At 36.5% G+C, this 24,778-nt stretch overlaps 3 protein-coding genes across 9 annotated transcripts; 1 reads left to right on the top strand and 2 right to left on the bottom strand.

Annotated features, from left to right (window-relative positions):
* The first annotated feature begins 64 nt into the window (after nucleotides 1–64).
* LOC149923535 (D-3-phosphoglycerate dehydrogenase) lies at nucleotides 65–3,378 on the top strand. The gene is made up of 9 exons (XM_090161381.1): nucleotides 65–376; nucleotides 444–598; nucleotides 663–728; nucleotides 784–937; nucleotides 1,001–1,133; nucleotides 1,215–1,516; nucleotides 2,305–2,565; nucleotides 2,628–2,862; nucleotides 2,927–3,378. Exons 1-9 carry the CDS (start codon nucleotides 242–244, stop codon nucleotides 3,061–3,063), a joined length of 1,578 nt encoding a protein of 525 aa, XP_090017507.1. The 5' UTR covers nucleotides 65–241; the 3' UTR covers nucleotides 3,064–3,378.
* On the bottom strand, nucleotides 3,366–12,786 carry LOC149923536 (DC-STAMP domain-containing protein 2-like). 4 transcript variants are annotated; one of them, XM_090161379.1, is made up of 13 exons: nucleotides 7,362–7,669; nucleotides 7,059–7,294; nucleotides 6,824–6,994; nucleotides 6,660–6,761; nucleotides 6,393–6,590; nucleotides 6,239–6,304; nucleotides 5,647–6,183; nucleotides 5,413–5,580; nucleotides 4,860–5,106; nucleotides 4,107–4,225; nucleotides 3,946–4,045; nucleotides 3,511–3,605; nucleotides 3,366–3,448 (listed from the first exon to the last, which is right to left on the bottom strand). In XM_090161379.1, the coding sequence occupies exons 1-12, from the start codon at nucleotides 7,514–7,516 to the stop codon at nucleotides 3,512–3,514; spliced, it is 2,193 nt and encodes a 730-aa protein (XP_090017505.1). In that variant the 5' UTR covers nucleotides 7,517–7,669; the 3' UTR covers nucleotides 3,366–3,448; nucleotide 3,511. The 4 variants fall into 4 exon arrangements, with proteins under 4 accessions (XP_090017505.1, XP_090017503.1, XP_090017504.1 ...); XM_090161377.1 differs by adding an exon at nucleotides 12,711–12,786 and having other exon boundaries at nucleotides 3,372–3,605; nucleotides 7,362–7,538; XM_090161378.1 differs by having other exon boundaries at nucleotides 3,372–3,605; nucleotides 7,362–7,535; nucleotides 7,613–7,671.
* A 2,358-nt stretch (nucleotides 12,787–15,144) lies between these two features.
* LOC149923537 (uncharacterized) lies at nucleotides 15,145–24,108 on the bottom strand. Of its 4 annotated transcripts, XM_090160368.1 has the most exons (7): nucleotides 24,091–24,108; nucleotides 23,952–23,992; nucleotides 21,303–21,557; nucleotides 20,350–20,514; nucleotides 18,459–19,553; nucleotides 18,281–18,385; nucleotides 17,176–17,654 (listed from the first exon to the last, which is right to left on the bottom strand). In XM_090160368.1, exons 3-7 carry the CDS (start codon nucleotides 21,484–21,486, stop codon nucleotides 17,515–17,517), a joined length of 1,689 nt encoding a protein of 562 aa, XP_090016494.1. In that variant the 5' UTR covers nucleotides 21,487–21,557; nucleotides 23,952–23,992; nucleotides 24,091–24,108; the 3' UTR covers nucleotides 17,176–17,514. The 4 variants fall into 4 exon arrangements, with proteins under 4 accessions (XP_090016496.1, XP_090016494.1, XP_090016495.1 ...); XM_090160370.1 differs by lacking the exons at nucleotides 17,176–17,654; nucleotides 24,091–24,108 and adding an exon at nucleotides 15,145–15,454 and having other exon boundaries at nucleotides 23,952–24,084; XM_090160369.1 differs by lacking the exons at nucleotides 23,952–23,992; nucleotides 24,091–24,108 and adding an exon at nucleotides 21,824–21,994.
* Between the last annotated feature and the right edge of the window lie 670 nt (nucleotides 24,109–24,778).

A 24,778-nucleotide genomic window follows, 5' to 3' on the forward strand; every position in this document is an offset into this window, starting at 1 on the left:
CTGGCATTGGCGTCTCATTCGTTAAATGGGACACCGGAGGGGGTACACACGTATCGACCGAAAAGGGGATGGAAGTGACGTCTTTTTGTCTACTGCCGAAACATACCACTACCGTTGCGGCAGACAACTGAGCTTAGTCTGAGGCTCCGAGAAAAGTGTAGATCTTTTACATCGCGCCGCTCAAAGGAAAAGGAGGTGCGAATTCTTGTTAAGAACCTTGCTGTCAAATTAGAAGTCAAAAATGTCAGTGAATATTCGAAAAGTTTTAATAAGTGAAAAGGTTGACAGTGCGTGCGTCAAAATTCTTGAAAATGCAGGAATTAAAGTAGATCTGAAGCCAGGTATTCCAGTGGACCAACTCAAAAGCGAATTAAAAGTAATTAAAAATCAGAGGCACTGAACTGGTTTCCCTCATGGCAATACTTTTTTTAAATGTATCATAGAATTATAATGCCTTAGTCGTTCGATCAGCAACAAAAGTAACTGCTGATGTGCTCGCAGCTGGTGGTGGAAATTTGCAAGTCGTAGGTCGAGCTGGTACTGGAGTTGATAATATTGATTGCGAAGCAGCTACCAGAAATGGTGTACTTGTTATTAAGTTAGTCAATAAACAGCTATTAAATTTAAGGGATGAGCAAGTTATAAAAAAGTTAATCTTGCAGCGCACCTGGAGGAAATACCATGAGTGCGGCAGAATTAACGTGTTCCATGATTCTTTCTGTGGCAAGGTATAAAATTAAAAAAATCACATGTAAATAAGACATAACTAACCACATTTTATAGAAATATACCTCAAGGATGTGCTTCTCTAAAATCTGGAAAATGGGAAAGAAACCTGTTTATGGGCCAAGAAGTTCAAAACAAAACATTAGCTATCGTTGGATTAGGTAGAATTGGAAGGGAAGTAGCCTTTAGAATGCAATCATTTGGAATGAAGGTGAAAAATTTTAATTTTGCCATACATAACCCGTAATTACAACCTTCGGTATTCTTAAAATAGACCATTGGCTTTGATCCACTTGTACCAGCGGAAGTCAGCAAGGAATTTGGAGTTGAGAGTTATTCTCTCGAAGATCTTTGGCCAAAAGCAGATTTCATAACTATTCACACACCCCTCATTCCTCAAACCAAAAGTACTTCCCATTTAAACCAACTATAAAATGACATAAGAGTCTATACAGATGACAATGTTATTTTTTTTCTTACATCCATAGATCTGCTGAATGATGCCACCTTTGCAAAATGTCGCAAGGGAGTTTGTATTATTAATTGCGCCAGGGGTGGAATAATCGATGAAGACGCTCTCTTGAGGGCTCTAGAATCAGGACAAGTTGGGGGTGCGGGAATTGACGTATTCCTGACAGAACCACCCCAAAATACCAAGTTGGTGCAACATCTCAAGGTAGTTGGAACCCCCCATTTAGGAGCGAGTACCAAGGAGGCTCAAATCAGAGTTGCTGAGGAAATTGCCGAACAGTTTGTAGCCCTAAATGAAGGAAAATCAGTTCCAGGAGTGGTAAGAAAATTAGACCACAAATAATTCCAAAATACACGTAAAGTTAAAATAAATAGATGCACACCACTTACAAGGAGACTAGACTACCCAAGGTGATAATCACCGATTTGGTTGAAACTAGGTGGGTATGTAGACCTTATGGTAACATGAAATTTCATCTAGGGAAAAGTTGCAATGGGGATTAGTTTTGCCATGGCAACCGAAAATGTTTTTGACAACACAGTCTGTATATTGTCCAATTGAAAATAACAATTGATCAATTTTTACATATTTTGATCAAATTGACCAAAATTCATCAAAATATCATAAAATTCATTTCATTTGTCAATTTTGATCTATTTTTTTTTGGTTTTGAAATTTGAAATTTTTTTTTAATTTTTCACAGGGGGGGGGGGGGTACCCTTAGAAGTGCTCAGATTCCCATGTTATTTTCAATGAGAAAATATACATACTGTGTTGTCAAAAACATTTTCGGTTGCCATGGCAAAACTAATGCCCATTGCAACTTTCCCTTGGTGAAATTTCATGTTACCATAAGGTCTACATACCCACCTAGTTTCAACCAAATCGGTGATTATCACCTCGGGTAGTCTCCTCGTTAATGTACAATACGTAGTTTTTATTTAAAGAACAAGACCACTAGTTTCACCTGAAGAAGCCTCCAGATGGGAGGCGTAACTAGTTGTCTCATTTTTTAAATAAAAACTTACCATAAGCGGTATTTATTTTTATATTATGTAAAAGTACAAATGCCACTTGTATGTGTTACAATCAAAATGATATTGTAGGTGAACGCTCCCACATTACAAGCAGTTTTGAGTAAGGAAAATAGACCGTTGATCGGATTATGCGAGAATCTTGCCAAAATAGCTAGCGCCTTGCTTAACCCCCAACCATTGGTCAAGGTACAGTTAATCACTAAAGGAGCTGATATGGAAAAGAAAGGACGTTTTCTGACAAATGCAATCACAGTGGGATTGTTGAGGGGTCAAGGTCAAGAAGCCAACTTTGTTAGCGCACCTGCTCTTTCAAAAGACGCAGGCATTCAGGTAGAAATCACACAAAGCGCATTAGGAAAAATTTAAGTAAATTTTTCACACATGTAAAACAGGTGGAACATAGTCATGACTCTGCTAGTAAGGACACCTGTTGTTACGGCGAAACCATAACTGTGTCGGCTTCGAGTCAAGGTGGAAAGAGTATTTCATTGCAAGGCTCCGTCCAAGGAAATAGCCCTGTTCTATGCAGCGTTAATGGATTTTCATTTACCCCACCTGTGGCTATTGTCGGAGACGTTTTGTTAAGTCAGTTGAAGCATTCCAAAGATTCCACAGTTCAATTGATCAGTAAGTTTTTTAAAGTTTCTTTAAATCGTATATGGCCCTGAATGATAATTATTTAATCTTTCAGCAACTTTAAACAATCAAAGTGTGGATATCAACTCTGTGTCGTTGTCTGGGGTGGTAAGTGGTCAACAATGGTGTGTTGTTAACTTGCAAGCTGGCGCCAATCCACCAACTAACGTTGGAACTTTAGTTTCGCTTTAAACCATTAAATTGGTTGTATTACAATAACTGGCTTCAAAACTTAAAACTATAGCTAATTTTTTTAAATTTAATATTTTTTCAAATGCCTTTTATATAAATTAATAATATGTACTTTATTCTACAAATGGGACCCTCTTACATTCCACATTTTATTTTCCAAATTTTGTTTTAACTAGAGTTTTTTAATTTTTAATAAACATCTTAGTTTTTTGCGCAAGCTTGTGCAGCGAAAAGTATGAATGTTCAATTTTAACTGTTAAGAAAAAAAAGCTATTTGAAATTGAATAATAAAGTTGTTGGATGCTGTTATCAAAATTTTGGTGTAGTTTATCAAAGTTCTTTTCTTATTTACGCAAGCGGTTATAAAATTGAAAAACTGAGTTATCTGGAATTATAGTTTCGGTGAAGAAATCAGCGTTTTATCTAGTCTCAACCAGTTTAACTAACGTCATTTTGCGGTTTTATCTTGTAAGAGACGCCGATGACGGTTCCTACCACGATCTGTCGCGACGGCTATCAATTCTTCATCTTCACTAGAATCCCTGAAAAATACGAAACCTTGAACTACATATTGATTTCAGCGGAAGTAGTAGTCTGACGCGACTACTTGTTCGTAACCGTTCAACCTCGTAAAGAACAAGAGTTATGTAAAATCTTCATCTGTAAGAGAACTTATGGTTTCTAGAAGTTGTCAGTCTTTACTTTTACCTTCAACGCGTTCTTAACGGAAACGTCGAACAGATTTACGAACTACCTCCTCAATAATACGCTAAGCAATACCGAAAATGTCAAAAGCCAAAGGTGGCAGCGGACAATATTGGAACCATTGGGCAACAGAAATACTAGAGGTTATATTCCCTTTAAAATTTAAATGATATTTACATCACTTCGCTGACATCCGAAAAATCCCCGTATTCTAAAGGGCTCATGCAGGCTGTGCATTGATTATTTAGATTTTCAAAACAATTTTCGCAGTAAATGGCTAAAATGAAATTTAATAAATTCTAAAATATCGTTTTCCATGGCGCCATATTCGAATTTACCATTACAACGAGGTCTGGGGCACGATATTGAATTATGTTCTTCCACCTGAGTAGAGCACGCCAGACAAAAGGTTTTCTTGTATCCCAACCATCTAAATAAGATCCTAAAACACTTTGATCTGGATAAAAACAGTGAACAGTAAATGTTACAGCTACACATTAAGTTAAAAGGTAACAAAAGTGGTGTGGGGAAATTAAAAAGCAGAATCTGCTCAAACTACAACGTGGAACTGAAGTGTTGTAGGGCAGCGCTACAGGCGGACTTTCTTTTCCTTTGTCACGGTGAGGTTTGAGCAGATTTATGACAAACGATCTACGATTTCACCTGAAGTATTATACTTTTATTTATAAATGAAAAGTTTTAACTGCCTTAAATGGCTTCTTTCCCAAAATTACACCTACTTTTCATATTATCTGCTTCACCAATAAAGGCTAAAAATACAGTAAAGCAATAAGAGCTGTCGATAGTCGTGTTTTAGCTAAAACTAGGGGAAGGAAACAACGTACTTCGGAAAACATTTGTTTTCTACTATCATCTAAAAACAAAAAAACTAAATGGTTTTAGGTATATTTTATTTAAATTATAATGCCTAAATTAAGCTAAGTTTTAATTTTTGCCGAAGCTTTGGTCATGTCCGACATTTTCGGAGTATCTAACTCTGTCTATAGGAAGCAATATCGGTGTCGTCATAGTACCATTACTCTATTTTTCACCAAAGTTACGGGACTAAGTATATGAGTAAAAAGACCTACTTTAGATAGAGAAAATCAATAAGCTTGATATTTTTATCACGTTTGTTATCCCAATCCTTATATTTTCTTTTTACGAGCCGCCTAATTTGGGTCAAAAAAGTTCCTTTAGTCTTGATAATGTGATTGTGAAGCCATTCCGCTCTTTGCTTTTTGCGTTCTGGGTAGTAACAACCGCAAATTGCGTGTCTCAATCGCATTCCATACACCTCGGTTATCGAAAATATTAAACAAAGTAGCAACAATGTACCTGTTATAGTTAACAATTTAGCTAACATAAGAATTGATTAAATCCTGAACATACGTTTCATCTTCGACAAATTAACTAATGGACCCGAATTCATATTGCGCGCTTTCTTCTTCTAGGGCCATTTGCTAAGATTTATATCCAAATCTTAAGTAAAATAAGCAAACTACGTAACGCACGCAATTGCGGTGGAAAAGTGTTGCGATTATCTCGGTAGGAGCGCAGGCACGGTATGCAATTTGATGAATAGGGTTTATTGCTTATGATTCGGGTCCTGTAGTTTATTCGTTCAAAGTTTGACTTCTTCACCGATAACTTTGTATAAATCATAGTCTGGAGGATTAGCCATAGGAACACATTTTCTGGTGTCAAGTCCCGGTACGCGAGTCAGTATGGGATTGAAGGCATCCGCTAAATCTCGATACATATCCGCTAAGTAGCTGGTACCCTTAACCTTGAGCTCAACGTTAAAGGGCACTATAAATTCAAAATAAACAGTTAAAATAACACGAATATAAAAATCTATTAATTTAACTATCTTACGTGGTACTTTGAAATTTACTTTCCCGTGATACGCAATCATTTCTATTAAGTTATACAGGATGTAATCCAAGAATAGGTAGGTTCCAATTTGCAAAGTACCCATAGCGAATATGGTGAAGGAAAACAGAGCCCTTTTTCTTTCATTTTTCGTTAGTTTAAGTGACCAAGGCTTAATATATTTCATTTTTTGTACTAAAGACAATGGGAATATACTCTCTTCGCCCTTTTCAACTCTTTCCTCGTTTATGTCTTGAACATCCCAAGTTATATAAATATTGTCGTATCTGTTTACGTTAAGGTATTTCCATCGGTAGAGTAATGAACGGAAAACAAGCCACGCTAGTCCAAGCAGCGATAAAAAGCTGACGTATTTGAATATGAGCAATAATCCATAGGTTCTATCCTCTATTTCTTGCATAATTGCCTTTCTAATTTCAGTTGCTGTTTGACTTTCATACACCTTGTAATCGTAAAAGGTATACGTGGTTATGTTGACATAAAATTCATCGTGCATTTTCTGACAATATTCGTCAATTCCTGAAAGCAAATTTTTACTAGAAAAATATTATTTAAAAAACCTAAGGATAGTTACTTTTCTCAATAGGTTTTAGGACATCTTCTTTAAATTCCTTCAATTTATTACAAGCTTCTGCAGCTACTATACGTGTAAAGACACAATCAATGAGTTAACTTGGGTTTTTCTTGACACAACTGCGAAATAATGTCCCTACTCTCATAAAACTAACCTCCAAGCAAAGGGCACACTAATTCCGAAAAGCCTCTAACCAAGAGGCACAAAAATGCTAAAAAGAACATCACCTTATAGCATTTCATTTCCTTCTCACGGAGCATACTATAGCAGTATTCCTGAGGAGTTTTCATTAGTCTTGGACAAACATTCAACATCCGACCAAACCATTTATAGACCCTTTTAATGCCTTCAACTAAAAATATGAATATATTTGTTAGGTTGAGGGGCCTCCAGGTTGGGAGGTGATAAGTATAAAACTTACGAATTTCTTTAAGAAGTTCTGCAAACGAAATGAAAGCTTCCCGCACAATACGGCCAAATTCAACTACAGCCTTTAATGCCTTTTTAATCGCGTCTATATGTTCTGTTTGTACTTGAAACACGTTAGTTTCCCCCAAATATTTACCAATTCTTAGGTTATAGTACCCAAAACTGGTGCAAATGCATCTCTCAGATTTTCTTTGGTTTTGTTTTTAATGGATTCCATTTGGCATGACACGCTTTTGGATAAAATATCCAGATTATTGGTCATGTTCACGAAAGGTCCTGATAGTACCAAAAAATAAGCAGTAGCTAAAAGTACCGAGCGACCACGAGCTGTAAAAAATATCTAAATATATAACTGCTAAGTCCCTGAATGCACATACGTATAGATTCTTACTACTGAAAAGTTCTGGCAGAATCAGAAAGGCAATACATCTGAAGTCCTTAGAGAATGCTAATCCAAATGCACTAATGCAACCAACTAATGAACATGTAACCGACGCTTTGCCAAATGAAACGTGCATCATTTGGACCAAAAAAATGAAAAATATTAGGCCAAATAGAAAGCCAAACAGGAAGCCTAGTATAGCTTTAAGTAATTTGTTTTCCAACGTTCCTTCGGTGAATAATCGACTGACATGAAAATAATTTGGAAATGCGGCTTTACACTTTACAAAGATCACGTGAAAGAGGAACTTACTGTGGGAATCCGTTACAGACAGTCCCTTTATCATCTTGCAATGGCTGGTAATTGTGTAGAACACAGGGACAGAATGGATGTAACAGATATCTTTTGAAGAAACATTGCACACGAAATCGAAGGCGAACGCGTTGTGGTTTTTTGTGCCTTCGCATATTCCACTAACTTTAAATACTCCTCAATATTTGAATAAAATTAGTTTTAAATAGAAAAACCGATATAATTCTTTAGGATAAAACTTTAATGTTTACACTATTTTCTTTGTTTGATGCTCATTATTTATAATCAAGTAGCTCATGACAACTTGAATTTCAAATTAGGCATTCGTAAGTACAGCCATGGCCAACTTCGACCTCGCGCTTGATCGTATTTGGCCTAAGGTGCAGTCACGCGCAGTCGCATTAATTTTTCTCGCGCTCTTTTTCAAATTCGTTCATATTTATCAATTTATAAAAGTTAGGCTTAGCAAAAATAAATATTATATATTATCTTCTCTAAATCCCTTGCATTTCTACGCCGAAGCCCAAGACCTGGAATTCTTTTTCGTTTTGTTGAAAACGTTAAAATAAGCAATGCCTGGGGACTCAAGCCAAAAGACCGCTAAATGCGGCAAGTTACACAGAGATGATTCGAACGTCTGCCGTGTGTGTGGTTCTGTGGACTGTGCTGCAAATAAGGGTAGAAATCTAGACAACAGTTGGATTCGATGTATTTCGTGTCAATGGTGGTATCATATGCTGAATGCGTCCAAATTGAACTTTCGGAAACTAGGAAAATCCCGCGTAAAATTGTCAACTCTTTCAGCTGTCCCTCTTGTAGAAGTGGGCCTACCGAACTTGTGGGGGTGAAGGATACCTCTTTGGAGGTGGAAACTAAGCGTGGTGTCCCAACAGATCTAACTTTTGACAGTCTTATGACAGCCTTAGATTTGGTCGTTGCCCGACAGATCTGCACTCAACAATCTAAGATCATGGAAAGACTGGATTTATTGGACGAAGATAATCGTTTATCATCTCAGAATATGCAGAGCTTTGTAGCTAATATGCGGGAGGGCATTATTCGAGACCTGGAGGCCAGAGATGTGGCATTTGATAAGCGTTTTAAAGATATTGAAAAAGAACATAACCTATGTAAAGTAGAGGCCGTAGGCCAGAAACAGAACGCTCGACTTCTGGCTAGTAAGCTGGATTCCCTTCAGCTAAAGGTTGAAGAACAAAATAAATTGATTGCTACTCTGCAACACAAGTCAAGTCTGGAGATTGCTGGCCAAAAACTGAATGAGGCCCCAGTAGAAAACTTAGTGGCCTTCGGAGTGGATTTTGACGACATGGACACGCCAGAAGAGGCAGAAAACTGGCTAAGAAAGAATCTGGAACTAGAGGAGATTTTCTCTTTTTCCGTCAAAACCAGCACGCGCTTTGGCAGAGGCACAGAAAGAAAGGAGAAACCGGTACTTATTTGTTTGGATAGCCACGAATCTCGACAGGTCATACTACAAGCAGCTCCTAAGTTGAAGACTAATCAAGTCTTAGAATTCAGTAAAGTTCAGCTGGCCCCCGATCGATCCTTGGAGCAGAGGATGTTTTCTCGAATTCTTATGTGGAAAAAGCGGAGGACTTTACCAAAATCTACTGCTAAGGGTTCCAATGCTAAAAAAAAACTTGAAGGTGGGCCTGAATTCTGGGAATCAGGCCCTTCCGGTGATGTCACCCACGGACACGGAAAAGACTCTTCCCAGCAACCAATGAGAGTGCAGGAGGACGCCCTAGACGATATATCTTTCAACACGAAGATAAGTCGCGCACAAGTTTTGAACTTTAGGGCAAGGGAAACAATGTGTAAATATGTAAATAGCTCTTTCGGAAATGTTAATATGTCTGTGAATGACCCTGTGGACCGAGATCATAGTGCTGAAGTTCCTGTAGCAAAAAAAATGGTTCAGAGAAAAATTAGGAAGAGAGGGAAAAGGCGCAGCCAGAAAACAAAAACATCCCTTTTCTTCCGTTTTGGCTATCTGAATATACAGGGTGGGACATCGGAACAAAAGATGCAGGAGCTATCATCTATTATATCAGGAGATAAGCTGACTTTCTTTGCGCTAGCAGAAACACATCTACGGGACGGAGCCAATCCTAACTTACCCAAAGGTGTGCAATGGCTAGGAAATAACCGCCAGGACCGTGAGAAGAAAGGTGGAGGGATTGGCGTTATGGCCCCTGTTTCTGTGCCCCTTACGCTACACAAAACTTGCACAGACCACATGTGGTTCTACTTTGAAAATTTGCCAAATAATCTTTTTGCTCTAGTGTATTTTGCTGTGGGAATTTCTACAGCAGCCAAAACGTTGAACAGTCTTATCTATGAATGCCTCAGTAGGGACGTCACAGAAGCAGTCATGAACGGTTACAAAGTCTGTATAATGGGCGATTTCAATGCCCATATTGCGGAGTGTGGGAAGGAAGATTCAAAGGGCCGGCAGGTGAAGCTGTTTGCTGAAAGTTTCGGCCTAATAATGGGTAACTTGGCTCCAATTTGTAGTGGAATGTATACATGGCACAATGAGGCATATCGTACAACAGTAGACTACTTTCTCTATAGCGAAGAATTAGTAAATTTCTTTACGAAAATGGAAATCGATGAGCTTGGTGAAAAGAGTGTTGGTAGCGACCATACAGTCTATTTTTGGAGGCAATTTGTGAGTCACCACAAGTTGAAGTTACAAAACCCAATTGCCTCACCCTGGAACCCAACCCAAGGACTTTTTGGGAATTGGATAATGAAGAAAATATGAAACTATTCCAGTTGGCCATGGAAGAGGCTATGGGAACGAGTCATCAGTCGTATGAAAATTTCGTTCAATTAATGCTAAAGTCAATGGAAGGCACGTCAAAAAAGAGACAGCCAGCCCCGCTCATTAAGAATAAGATACTGCCAAAGAAGTGGTGGAACAAGTCAGTTGGGGAAGCAATCAAACTTGGAAAAAGGGCAGCAAAGACCCACAGACTAGCTGTTGCTAGAGGAGCAGATACTAACTCTGTACGAGACCTCTGGTTTGCCTATAAAGCCGCAAAAGCCAACGCGAAATACGTAGTATCACGTGAAATTAGACTGGTGAACTTAAAAATGGAACGGGATATCGAAAAGGCGGCCAAAAACAAAGGAAAGAAGTTCTGGCGTTACGTGAAAAAATTGAGGAAGCAGGGGGTGGTGGTAGAAAAGGCTTTTAAAGGAGTTAGAGCGAAGAATGGGTCCCTCTTATGGGAAAAGAAGGCGGTGGCTCTGAGAATCACAGAGTATATCAAAGATCTAGAGAATGAACTACTCAGCCCCACAGTCGGTCCCACCACTCCGTCCCTCTCAACTAGCTGCTCGGGCACTGAAGCGAAAGATCCCCTTTGTGACGATGAATTCTCAGTTATGGAATTAAATAAGGTGCTTGGTACTTTAAAAACGGGGAAGGCAGCAGGCCCGGACGGAGTCTACTCTGAAAGTCTGAAAGCTCTTGGTCCTAACGCTCGCCTGTCTCTGTGTAGTATATTGAATTCTATTAAGAGAAGTAAAGTGGCACCACTATCCTGGCTTTGTGCACGAGTGACTCTAATCTATAAAGGGAAAGGCAAAAATGCTCTGGAGCTCGACTCCTACCGCCCCATTGCTGTCACCTCAGTAATGTATAAGGTGTATGCAATGTTACTGAAGAATCGCCTTACTAACTTTCTGGAGGAAAATAATTTAATTTGTGAGCCCCAAGGAGGTTTTCGAAAGGACCGACGAATAGGCGATCATTTGTTTGTCATCATGCAATTAATTGAATTGACCATGAAAATGGCTCTACGCCTGGAAATTGCTTTCCTGGATCTGAGGAAAGCTTATGACAGCGTCGATAGGTTTAAACTGTGGGAATGTCTTTCCTCCAAGGCTATTCCTATTACCCTGAGATCAGAAATTGAGAGTCTGTACAAGGAATGTAACTACACATACTATCTGGAGGGGATTGCGACGACTGAATTATCGAGTAGGGTTGGTTTACGCCAAGGCTGCCCGTTATCTCCCACCCTGTTCACAGTATACCTTGATGACCTAGCCCAGTCACTACAAGTTTCTGGGTATGGAGCTAAACTTCCTGGGTATCCTCCAAAAAATAAGGACCTCTGTGTGTCTTGCCTTTTTTATGCGGACGACATTGTACTCTTCGCAAATCACCCTGACGACCTGCAGAAGCTACTTGACATTTGTTCGGCCTTTGCCAAGTGTAGGAACTTACTATTTAGCATGGATAAGTCAAATACAATGTCCTTTTCTACACAGCCTGTTGATGAGTGGTCGTACCTTCTCGACGGGAAGCCAATGGAGAAGGTGAACAAGTACAAATACCTGGGCATTACCATTGATAGTACTGATCCTTTTTTGAGTACCATGGAAAAGATAGTGGCTGGAAAGGGAAACGCGATGCGGTGGGTAGTTCGTAACCTAGCCGAGCAGTCCTACAACAAATACTCGGTCAGCCGTACACTTTGGAAGAGTGTAGCCGTACCAACAATGACGTATGCAAACGAGGTCATTTGTTATTCAGCCATGACTAGGGAGAGGCTGGAGAGATGCCAGAGAGCGGTTAATTTTCCATTACCATTACCTTTTATTTTTATTACTAGTGTATTATTGTATAATTAATGCTGAGCTCCCATTGGAGCCGCCCTGTTACAAAAGGGTGTACTTTGTACGAGCGAATAAAAACCTTTGAACCTTTACACAAGGATTTCCGATTTAGAATGGACGCTTCAATAAAAGATACTCGGTTTCTACTCCCCTCTCCAAATTCATCTGGGAAGGAGCTATTTCCGGTCGGTCGGTTAAACGTTTAGAATGACTAGCCAAAAAGTCATATTTAAGCCAATTGGAGACGCGTTTTTGCCCTCATGAGAATTTTGCGTCAGATAAGAAACGCGTCGGCTCACGTGTATAAGGAACACTAATGTTAATTTTCGATAATATACTTTAAGGTAAAATATATAATGTTACTAAAACTAAGTATAAGAAGATAATATTATTATTATTATCATCCTCTTATGGTATAAATAATTAAAATTATATGTAATATTTTTATAATACCGGGCAATTTTAAAGCTTCTCATGGAGGCAGAGTCAATTTATTTATCTTTTGAAAAAAGATGATAACTCATTCCTTTAGAACTAAACATATTACTTTTGCAGTACTGTATGCAACAAGTGTTTCCTTTTAACCCGGTAACTTTTTTGGCATGTTCAGGCTTAGCAAAAAACCGATGTTACGTTCGAAAAAGTTACCAGCTTGCTAATATTTCAACAAGCACTATATAAATAATAACTTACGAGTCCTGGCGGTCGGAAATATTACTTCTTGGGACTTTCTGGGAAGAGGTTTTATTTAAGCGCCTATTGAAAAGTGTCATTAAGCTCTTTGAAGGGCCCCACCGGCATTTGAATTTCGTCAGTTTCCCGCGCGAATTGCGGACTTAGGGAAAGCTATGAAACGTCGTCTGCTACCCGATTTTCGGGTTGATTTTTCAAACGCCGGTGGGGCCCTTTAAGTTAAATAGTCAAGTGAGAAAATAATAAACTGCTAAGCATTATATTTGTCTTAATTAAGTTTTTCGCCTTGAAGGCCTATCGGCCGAAGTACCGCATATTTTTTCCCCAATAAAGCTTAGTTTTATCCCCCACTTCTTGGTCTCTTTACTTGTTCGCGTTTTTACTACTATTAGATTTGTTATGTGGTTTCTTATCGCTTGTTCCGGGATTTCGGAGTAAGGTTAGAAGAGTAACGCTATGACTAGAGCCTAGCGCCGCCAATCCAACGCCGCGGATATTTCCTCTGCCGCTGAGTCACTTCTTTTGAAAATCGGCGCGCCGCCACCGAGTGCTTTTCGCGAAACGTCGCCGCCTACCAAAATCTTAGCTATGACGTCCTCTTTCTCCGATTCTGTGGTGGCGAATAGTTCGAATCGGAGTAAAAACGTTATTCGAAAATAACTACTTGTGGCGTTTTTAGCAGATAAATTCTAGTTAGCAGATGACAAAATCCGATTTACTCCCTTACACCAAACTTCGCGACTTTACCCTCTCTGCTTACACCTACTTTTCAGAAGGAGCAAAAAGAGTAGAGACCTAATAATCCGGAACAAGCGAATAGATTATGGGACAGAGTAATTCTCATCCCCGGAACAGGCGATTAAAACGTTTTAGGGAAAAAAAGAGTACTTTCTAGTCCGAGAACCGGCGAAAAGAAACCACCTATCATAAAACAAACAAGTTCGCCAAGAAGGCGATAATATTATTTCGTGCCCGTATTCCATTTAAAGGCAATAGAACCTTCAACGCATTCTTTATGGAAGACCCCATCAATTTTCTTTATTCCTTTCACAATCAGCGATTATCAGCGCCGCAAGTGTGAAAAGCCGTGGGAGGCAGCGGACAATATTGGAACCCTCGGAGGGTGACAGAAATACCAGAGGTTATATTCCCTTTAAGCAGGTAGCAGAAAATCATGAATTGGCAATAAACCTTAAATTTTAGTGAAATATTACTTCTGGCCATACATGACTTCGATAATAAAGTTCCACACTTATTTATGACTTCTGGCCATACACGGCTTCGATAAGTAAGTGCCACACTTATTTATTTCTTCTGGCCATACACGACTTCGATAAGTAAGTGCCACACTTATTTAATACTTCTGGCCATACACGCGACTTCGATAAGAAAGTGCCACACCAGGCCTTTAACCACGCTATCGCAGTGTTGTGTACAAATTTCATTGGACGAGCCTTAACGCTGAACATTTTACGAAAAGGGGGAAGACAATTTCCGAAATTTTTCCCTTCCGACAGCAGCTGCTGCAGGCGCTAAAGCTCTCTCTTCTCTCTTGTTCCGTGCCGTGTTTCAAGTTAACCGATACTGCTCTGCGTGATTTAAACCTGGAAGAGTAGGAAGTGCGACTTTGTCACCACTACTAGTTAATTGTTTCCCATTTTCTTTTTCTCCTCACCTGTTCATTCAGAGGTTACTTCGTCGGACTCTGTACGATTTCGAACAGAAAATTCACCTTCCTCGAACCTTTACGAGCACTACCAGCTAACCTTATCATTTTTAATAGGTTAACCGATACTGCTCTTCGGAATTTGGAGCAGTAAGCGCGCCTTTGCGACCACTACGAGGTGACTAATATCCTGTTTTCACCGCCACTTCACTTTCATAGAGGTTACCCTTAGACTTCTCTACAATGTCGAACGGTTCTCTCCCGCCTTTACGGGCAATACTAGCTAACCATCTACTTGTAGCACTATTGAGTAAACGCAATATTTATCCCCCCCCCCCCCGTATAGGGGGGCACGAAATAAAAAGCATCTGCTTAGAAAACGAAAATCCAGGACTTCGCCGCTACGTGACTCTGAAGGATAACTTAGCGCGAGATACAATACGGAATTTTCCCATAATTATTTTCTTTCTAATTGGATCTACTTTGTAACTTTTATTGATTTTTGTGTTGGAATAAATTTTAACTCCTTGGTTTTTTTATTTATTGTTGTCCAAGATATTTTGCCTGACGAAATATAATTAAATTTCTTTAAAAGAAGTTTTAATACATTAATTAAAAACAACAATTTGTTCACATGCAAAGGTTTACTGTTCACGCCATGTTCAGTTTTACCTTGGTAACCTCCATAATCTGCGTATGGATGGAGGTAATGGCCAACGAGCGGGTAGACTTAGTCTTATAAAAGAGTGTACATAAAATTTAAATATCAGTTAATTTATTTCCTATAAACAATACAAAAATTACTTTCCCCAACAAAATCATATTTGCGGGAAAATAATTATATTAAATTATCGCGCGTTTCATCGTAGTGTTACTTCAAGAACAAAAAAGCATCTTATTAAATTATATTTAAAAATTAAGAACCCAAGGAAAAGTTGTACTAGAATAAGTGGGAAGGGGCGTTATCTTTATTTATAAATTGATTCAGGCAGGATCAAGATGATATAAAACCCTTCATGAGGAAAAGATACTCAACAATTTGACTCTTTGATTAAACTCGAACTCAGTCTTTGACCTCCTGTAAATACAATATAAAAAACCATTACATTAGGAAAACTATTGTAACATAAAAATATTTACGAAACCCTTACACGCTCTTGCAAGTATTTTTGGACCATGATTTTGCCCAAAAAGTCAAAAATCATGCCAATAATTTTCTTACCCAAAAAAATGATTCAAAATAATTGCAAATAGAGAAACAGAAATTACACCTCAACAAAATAATCAAGAAAATTCAATACATGCTTCCCTTCCCCTTATAAACTGAGGTACGCCAATGAAAAACCCAAAATTATCAAACCTTCTGAATAATTTTAAAATACACATTTACATGCAATTTCTAATTTTAATACACTGACATTAAAATGGTATCAGACTACGCTAGATGAGGTTGATATCCAATTAGAACTTCCAATAAGAAAAATAAATACAACAAAAAACATGCAATGTGGGTACCATTTACAAAAACAAAAATATTTGAAGAAACCATTTGACAGAAAACTTATAGAGAGAGAAGAGATACTGAAACAATAATACTCAAACCAAACTGACACACGAACAAAAAAGGGTTTTTTTTTTATCCCAATCAACTAACCTGTTTTTAAATCTGATAAAAATTCCAAAATAAACGTTATTTAATAGCCGAAATCATCTATCCAGAACGCTCTATATTTTAGTCCATTTAAAAGGTACGGCGGCTCAAATTAAAAAACGGGGAAAGAATGATCTTAATAGAAACCTTTTTATATATTTATTTTACAGATACATTTTTTGTTTGTACTTTTCCAGAAAGTTTCTCTGACACCTTATGTGTTTTAAAATTTAATTGTCCTTTTAAAAACACTTTTACCCATTTGGTGTAAACCACTTTTCCGAAAGAAAATTAAGGCTAAGTTGAACAGAAAAAGGTTTGTATTATAAATTTCTCAATAAAGAAAAAAATATACAAATATCACTCTTAACACCTGTATGCAAACTTTTTTTTAAATTAATAATTGCACTGATTTTCTTTACAACAAAACGTTTTGGAAAGCCAGTAACATCTGCCAAAATCCAAAGTAGAATTATAATGAACATTAACTGATCTATATTTTCAAAATTATCAGGATTTAAATAAAGCCTTATTTGTAATTGAACAAAGCTCAAAATATTATTTGAAAAGTCATTTAAAAGAAACTGGATTTAACAAAGATGATGATTATACAAGGTAAAAAATAGCACGGTTTTAAACTGTCAAAAAGAATTACCAGAGCAAAATTAACAGTTTTCCTTCGCTTTATAAAGTAGTTTGTCTAATCTTCCACTATAAATGTAAATTGCGAGCGTACTTGACTAGCAGTCGATCATAAAAATTTTCCCGTGACAATTCTCATTTTCATTTTTACATTCTAAAAATTTTCTCCTACAATATATTCACTATACAAGCTCAATGAGCCATTTATTTATCAGGCCTTTTCTTAAATATTTTCTTAAATAACAGGCTTTCTCATAAAAAAACTCGTTTTCTCTGTTTGGAAACTTATTTGTAAAACTCTGAAAAACTAAATTTTAACCAGCCCACAAATAAGTATCACATACTATGATAAAAATCTGATACTTTAATGAGTAATTTTAATTACACTTTTTACCAGATTAAGAATTACTTTTAAAACATTTAAAGTTAAGTGGAATTTCACTTTGAAGTTGAGATTACTTACGTCGTTAGTTTCAAGTGGTTAAGTTGTATAAATCCAATGATTTTGTGCATTGAAAACTTATAAATTAATCTTTTCAAAAAAAACTGCTCAGACTGAATAAAAAATTTGTAACTTTGTTAAAATATTTAAAATCTAGTTTGAGTAATCAAATCTCGATCTCTGATTAATAAAATTTTCAATGGATTTATAAATCTTAGCCATATAAGGAACAATTTTAACATCATCTTTTAAATGTAGTTGAATGTTTTTGGCAACTTAGGTTGTAATAAGAGTTAAAATTTTCTTTCAACTACCATTATAAGAGTTGAGTCTGAAGAGCCTCTTGGCTATACACTACAAACTATAGGAATTTACATATTTTATCGAGACTTTTAACACCTCGCTAGCACTGAGAGTTGGCATTGTCATTAAACATCTTGTAGTCGAGTTGTATATGAAGCAACCTTACAGACTGCTGATTAGTCGCACTATTTCCAGATGACGTTGTAGGTGGGGGTGGCGGAGGGTTACGTTGCCTACTTGCTGTTGCCACCAGACACACGATGTGACAAAAGAGAGCCACAAGGAAAAGCACATTACACAATGCAACCCATTTGGTAAAACATTTTACAAAACAGATACACAATAGGAGTTTTTTCCCCAAACATACGACGCACGTTAGCCAAGTGGTCGGACATTTGCCAAAATAGTGAACATAATTTAGGAAAAAATACATCCAAAATTCTAGAATTTCCCCAATAGATCATGTGGAAGAAACTTAAAATAAAAATCTTGCATGTGAAAGAGGCAAATATCTGACCAGAGTTATATACCGCAAATGCTCACAAGTATATTTTTACTAAGAAAATTAACTTAATTTCCTAGCCTCATCCTTATCTTGTTTTTTATATCATAAGCTTTACTGAAGTGCTGAGCTCCCAAGGAAGAGATACCAGTATTAAAGGAATAATAAAAATAATAATAATCAGCTAGCCTAATACCACGTTAATACCCAAGGCACCTCCTTAGGCCTAAGTCATCAAGCGACTTTTAAAGCCATTAGTTTAATATTAACTTTTCTTTATAAACCATGACTGGCACAATACCCTAACTAACATTCCTTTAAATTTGGACTTAATTCTTTAAACTAATGTGAAAGGTCACATTACCTTTACTTGGATATGACTTTGGAATATTTCCAAACTGATGAGGCCTCGGTAATTCTTCAATAGGTGGAAACTTTGAAATAAACCTAGCTTCAAATGGGTCCAATTCTGTAAAAAAAAAGCGAAGAGAAAATTACAAAATAGTCTAAAATACAGTTATTAAAAATACTATCATCTATACCTTCTGACGAAAAATTAGAGAAATTTCCACCAGTCGCTCTTGATAAAGTAGCTATATTTCTGACGGGTGGTGGAGGAGGAGCACCGTTACTGAGTCCCATTTGATGTGGTAAAGGTGGTGCATTTTGTTTCGTCGAGTGACTCGAACCAGGGTAGTAGGCCATTTTATGGTGGGGCGGAGGGGGAGGGGGCGCGACTGAAGGCGACGCCCTAGAAGGTGGCGGAGGTGGCCGGACACTGGGGGGTTTCAGAGGAGGGGCTGGGGCTAAGTTAGGCATTGATCGTCCAGGCAACATATTACCTTGCGGTACATTCATTTTGGCAGAAGAAGGTGGAGGTGGTGGGGGTGGAAGAGTAGGCGCGGGTGGTGGTATCCTATTCTGCTGATCTTGCAAGTTGTTTAAACTGTCTGGCACTGAAATATTACGAGGAGGTGGCGGTGGCCCGGTGGCCTTGTAATGAGACTGTTGCTGTCTATTTTGCTGTTGTTGATTATGTAAAAAACTCATTCCATTTCGCAAGTCAGGGCCGCCAAAGCTTTTCCTTCGCGCTAAATTCGGAGGCTTGCTCGGCAGTGCCGGTGGCACTCCCCCTATCGTGACATTTCCAACCTTGGGCGGAGGAGGGGGTCTACTTGTAGGAGCGGCTGTCCTCTGTACGGGTCGATTACCTATCACTCCATTCAAATTTGTTTGGGACGAAGACCTAGTTACTCCGGGAGGTTTACTAGGAGGCGGCGGCTTATTGTCCATTTGCTGAGGTGAACCATTCGTATAGGAATTGGTATTCACCAGTTGGGGTTTTTGACTGGCTGAGGGGGGTGGTGGTGGCGGAGGGGGCCCTCTGCTATTCGAAGGAGCTGGAGTGATGTCATTAGGAAATGGGGCCCTTCTATGTGAACCGGCAGAATTGTACCCTGAACTGATGGAACTCTCAGACCTCTGCACATCTTTCCTCCCTGATAACGTGTTGAAGGTTCTTGGAGTCGATGTAGTACCATTGCGAATGGTTGAAATTGGACTAGGTGGATGAGAACGACTATGTTGTTCGTGACTGTAACTGGAAGGCGAGCTCAGCTGATTTTGATCAACACTTGCTGTAAAAAAAAGTTTTGGTGAAAATTTTAAAACATTTTTAAAAAAATATGGACCGGGTTATAATTTAATTAATTTCAGTTTAAGAGATATAATATTATCAAGAATGTATTTATTCGACTATCTTGAGAGCATGGTCAAATTTTGCCCAGATACACAAGGGTGTAGGAAAAACGTCACTAACATCCGCTTTAATCGCGTCAGAAGAAAAGTTTTTGGGAGTCAATGAGAAAAAGAGGTAATTTGAATTTGACAATTTGTTCTGTGAGAAGGAGCTTACTATTAATGCGTGAGGGGGATAGTCATTCTCCCAAAGCATAAATAAATGCATTCTTGATATCATCATAAGTTAATTTACAACACAAGTAATTTTTTGCATAGTCATATTTGTGCAAATGCTAAAATATAAACGAAATTAAACTACCTTGTCTATTAATAGAATCATATAGTTGCATGTTAAAATTTATTTTAAAAAAAATTAATTTCCATAAAACACGACGAAAAAAGAAAAAAACAATTTATTCTAACCCGCCCTTTCCCTTTAAAGCAATAGAAAATTTTGCGCGTCTCATTAGTCATAACACACTTCAAACATATTAGCTGAAAGAAGCTTGGCATTTTTTGCTCAATTAAAATTCCAAAGTCATTATAGAAAGGCCAAGATTACATTCACATCTGGTAAAATACCCCAGCTAAAGCGTTGACGGTTTATACGCACTATATATTAAATTATGTATGTGATAAAAAAGGAAGGAAAAAAACAGGCTTTGAGAGAAAGAGATGATGACTACGTTATACCTGTTCCTCTTCCCGTGGGCCTCAGTTTTGGTATCCCTTGAGCAAACAACGCACCTAGGGCCAAAGGAGGTCCATTTGAGGGGCCGTTGGCCTTGCTAGCTCCCATTTGGGATACAACACCTCCAGAACATTCCCCTACGTTGCTTCTACTGGAAGACTTCTTGTCTTTAAGAAAATTTGAATAATATTCCATTAAATTTGCGGAATGTTTTATCCTAATAATACTATTTTTGGTATTTTACTATAACACATTCATATTAAAAAAAAATTTTAACACCATATTTTTTTATCAACTCTAAGGCTTTCAAACGAATAATTTAAAAAGACATCATTTATAGCTCCAGAATTTTACGTTATTTGAAATTTTACAACAGTTTTTTCAAAGAAAACTAACTACAAGCAAAAATATAATTACTAAATAGCCATAATATAACTGAGATAATATCCTTTCCATTCTCATATTTACCATGTTAATATAATATAATATATTAGGGATGCTTCAATATGGGTACAACCGATATATCGGCTACTCGTGACCGATATCGCCTGTAATATCAGCCAATATTAACAAATTTATCTATCATACAGTAGTGCATATGATAAAATCATTGTAAAAGACTTTTTAGTGCACAGTCATACCAATTTATTCTAATTTTTCATTAAAAAGGTTTGCAAGAGCATATCCGAATAAGTTTCTTTCATTTTACTTGATACATATTTTCTAACACATATCGTAAATTGTTGTTTTTTATTTGTTTACACAATCAGTGTATCCCTATAATATGTATATTTTTTTAATTTATTAATTTCTTATAATCACTTTAATTACAAAATGTACTATCCTACATTTTTTTCAAAATAAAATTAAAGAACTTAAATTTTGTGTTGAGGGTTAAAATTATATTAAACAATAGGCTAGCTAATCTAGTTAAGTCAAATAAAATTTTCCTTACCATCTACGAGAGGAGAACTTCGATCATTGGTTTCGACTTTCTTCAAAGTACATCCACCTCGGATTTCACCAAGAAGAGCATTACGATCTAAAGGTTTGGCAGAACTTGAAGAAGCAACAGATGAATTACCAAACGCAGGAGGCGGAGGCGGACCTGGAGGCGGCGGTGGAGGTGGAGGAGGCATTTTTATTGAAAGTTCAAACACTTCTTACATGCATTTCGTTTGAAAATTCCTTCCCCTTATATGAAAAATACCTGAAACAAAAAAGGTAACATAGCAATATAATTATAATGTCAAAACTATTAAATACAAAAAAAACCCCAAATAATAATTTTTATTTTTTTAGGAGTTTGAAAAGTTATGTACCAACAATATCATAATATATTTTGCGAACCAAATCATTGCAATAATACAGACTTTAATAAAAACAAACGAGAAGTGACATTGACATCATTACCAAAAATTTTTACGTTTCCCAGGTTTTAATTTCCCTCTAAAATTACTCATTTCCTTGCCCTACCTATATGACCTCATGCGTGTAGGAATCTTCTACACTGGATAAAGGTAGACAGGTAGACGCGTAAAAATGATAAAAGACCTTAAAATACAGTGCGTTACAAATTTGGCTGTCTAATAAAAAGTCTTTCCCTGATTAGAGACAACATGCATTCCCTAGTTCTCTTACAGGTAGCGGTTATAAGTGTTACTAGAACTAATTAATATCATATTTATGCTGTATAGTTATAATACAACGAAAGCCATACTCTAAACTAGTGTTAATAAATAAACAAATTTTTAAAGATTACCAGTACGCTATGAAAATTTTAATGAAATGAAAACCACGTTACAATTTTCAGCATATTGGCGTTTTCAAACGCAACAAACAAAAAGTCTAATTAGTCATTATCGCATTTGAAAATGGGGGCGTACACGCCAATATGCACAAACATATAAAGCGGTTTTAATTTCATTAAAATTTTCATAGTGTACTGGTAATCCTTGAAAAATTGTTTATCTATTAACTGTAGTTATAATGTCTAAAATAATATAATCAGATTACATTAAGACTTGGAAAAGGTTTTAAAAACATAATGTACAGGTAGAACAACTGCACAAGGAAAAATTCTAAATATACCAAGGGTTTAGATAAAGGAAGAATATAAGCATACAACACCACAATAGTTGCAAGCGACAAGGCGGACAAAAATTTCACTAATAAGGATTTCCTGATACATTTGGAGAAGTTCTGATAACACTTACAGTAACAACAGATAAACATAACAGATAAAACCTTAATATAACAACATGCACGAATCTTACTCAGAAAAAATACAAGACACGCATAATTTATAATTAAAAATCCACTAAAACATTAAAATTTGACTATATTTTAAAATTAATTAACCAAGTTCAATAACACTGATAATTGTAACTTTAAATAAAAACTTTTGTTAAGATAAAAGATATTTTTTTATTAAAAGAACTAATTCATTAAACGCAATTATTTTATTATCAGCTTCATAACTATTTTATCTACAGATAAAAGCCTAGCATAGCATGATAAAATAGTTTTAAAGAAGTAGGATTATTGAGTTTTAAATTTAACTGTTCCAGAATTGACAGAATAACTTCAGATTCAAATTCTCTGGCAATTTTTAAAGTTTTACCCTGACCTTTTTAAGCCAAAAATTAGTTTTATATTTAAGTATAAATAATAATCAGAACTTCTCATAGAACTAACTACCTTGATAAAAGTTTCAAAATAAAATAAAATTCCCTAACTTTTTACAAATTCTATAAATTCCCTGACCTATGGCAACCCTGTGTTCCCAATATCCTTTTCAAAGCTTGGCTTAATTTACAACCATAGTAAAAAAAAATAAAAGGTGAAGTTTTCATTAATAATTAAAAAGTTAAACACCAAGTTAACTTATTCAGATGTTGGACTGCAGAATGTACATTAGTATAAATAAATAATGCTCAAACGGTGTTTATCTTAAATGTAGGTACTATCACAGCGATACCAAAACTAACTAATTATGGAGATGATATTTACTAAACAATTCATCAAATCACTCAAAAACAGTCCTAAGGAAATAATAAGACTAACGTCTTTTCAAGTATCACCGAAACTATTAAGACCTAAATTTAAGAGTTTAATAGCTTATTTGAATCAAACACACTTTTGAACTAAATAATGTTTATATTTAAGTTAAACTACTTATGGTAAAACTACAAAACTATATGACTGAAATCATGACTAATGATTTGCTATCATTCTAGATTTAATTAATTTGCTTATAAAAGCAAAGAAATAAAAAAAATTCACAATTCATAATATACTTGTATGATAACCAGAGCCCAACTTATCTGCTAAAACAGAACATTTGACACTAGAGAAACACAGAGACAAACATTAACCACTTAGATCTCATGCAATTATTCTTTAATATACATCTTTCCAAAATTACATATTATTATACTTTACAAAGGGCCTACGCCTAATTTAAATGTGAATAGACATTTTAGTTTACACTGTGCCAAGTAAGCTTATGACCAAGGCCTAGGAGAATATTGCGAAACTACCACTTACGAAGTTATGCACATATAGTTTATGACGCTTATTAAAAGTTTAAAAATATACTCACAAAACGCATTTTTAAGATTAATATCTACGTTGCTGTTGTTCCTTAACTCCAAACAAAATTTGTTTTATTAATAACGAAAACAACAATTACACAACCTCACACGTAAAATAAGACACGGATTCACAAATTGGCATTTTACTTTGGTGATGCGTTTTAAGATGGCGCATGGCGATGTAAAAATCTATTACTCATGGAAGAATCATACTGCCATCTTTTGGTCTGAGGCTAACAAAGTTGATTTAAAAATTTAGCGCGAAAATGGCGAAAATTATTTATTTACCTTTTTACACATTTCTAAATTATTAACTTCCAAATTTTACACAACAACACTATATAATAAACTATTGCTAATGTTTTGGTGTTTTATGGACCTTTCTTCTTACACTTCTTACTCTAGCTCCATACTAAAAATAGGTAAGAAAAATTAAGATTCCACGATAGTGGAATCTTTATAAGGGGCCAACATGCTTCTCCATAGACTTTGAAAGCACTATTAATGCTATCAAAATCGTAAGCTTTTTTGTTCACTTTTAAATTTTAAGCGATTTTCATGCCCAAGATTCAGTATTAGGGAGCCTAGCGATAGCTTAACGAGTTTGTTATTACTGTCCACTTAAAAAATAAAACACTTCATAATCGCCTGATTTCCCTTTTCCCTTTTTGGATTTTTAGGGGTAAAAATTTCCCTAGATCTGGGAAATTTCCCTAGACTAACCATCACTGCCGACCCATTGAGTTGGGAATATTAATCTAGAGGTCCAATCAAAATGTCGGATTTCAGTATTTCGCCTTGGAGGAATAAAACCAGTATACAGGAGTTGCGGAGA

Source organism: Leiobunum rupestre, chromosome 10 (assembly GCF_980474605.1).
Source record: "Leiobunum rupestre chromosome 10, qqLeiRupe1.1.hap1, whole genome shotgun sequence".
Taxonomy (NCBI): domain Eukaryota; kingdom Metazoa; phylum Arthropoda; class Arachnida; order Opiliones; family Sclerosomatidae; genus Leiobunum; species Leiobunum rupestre.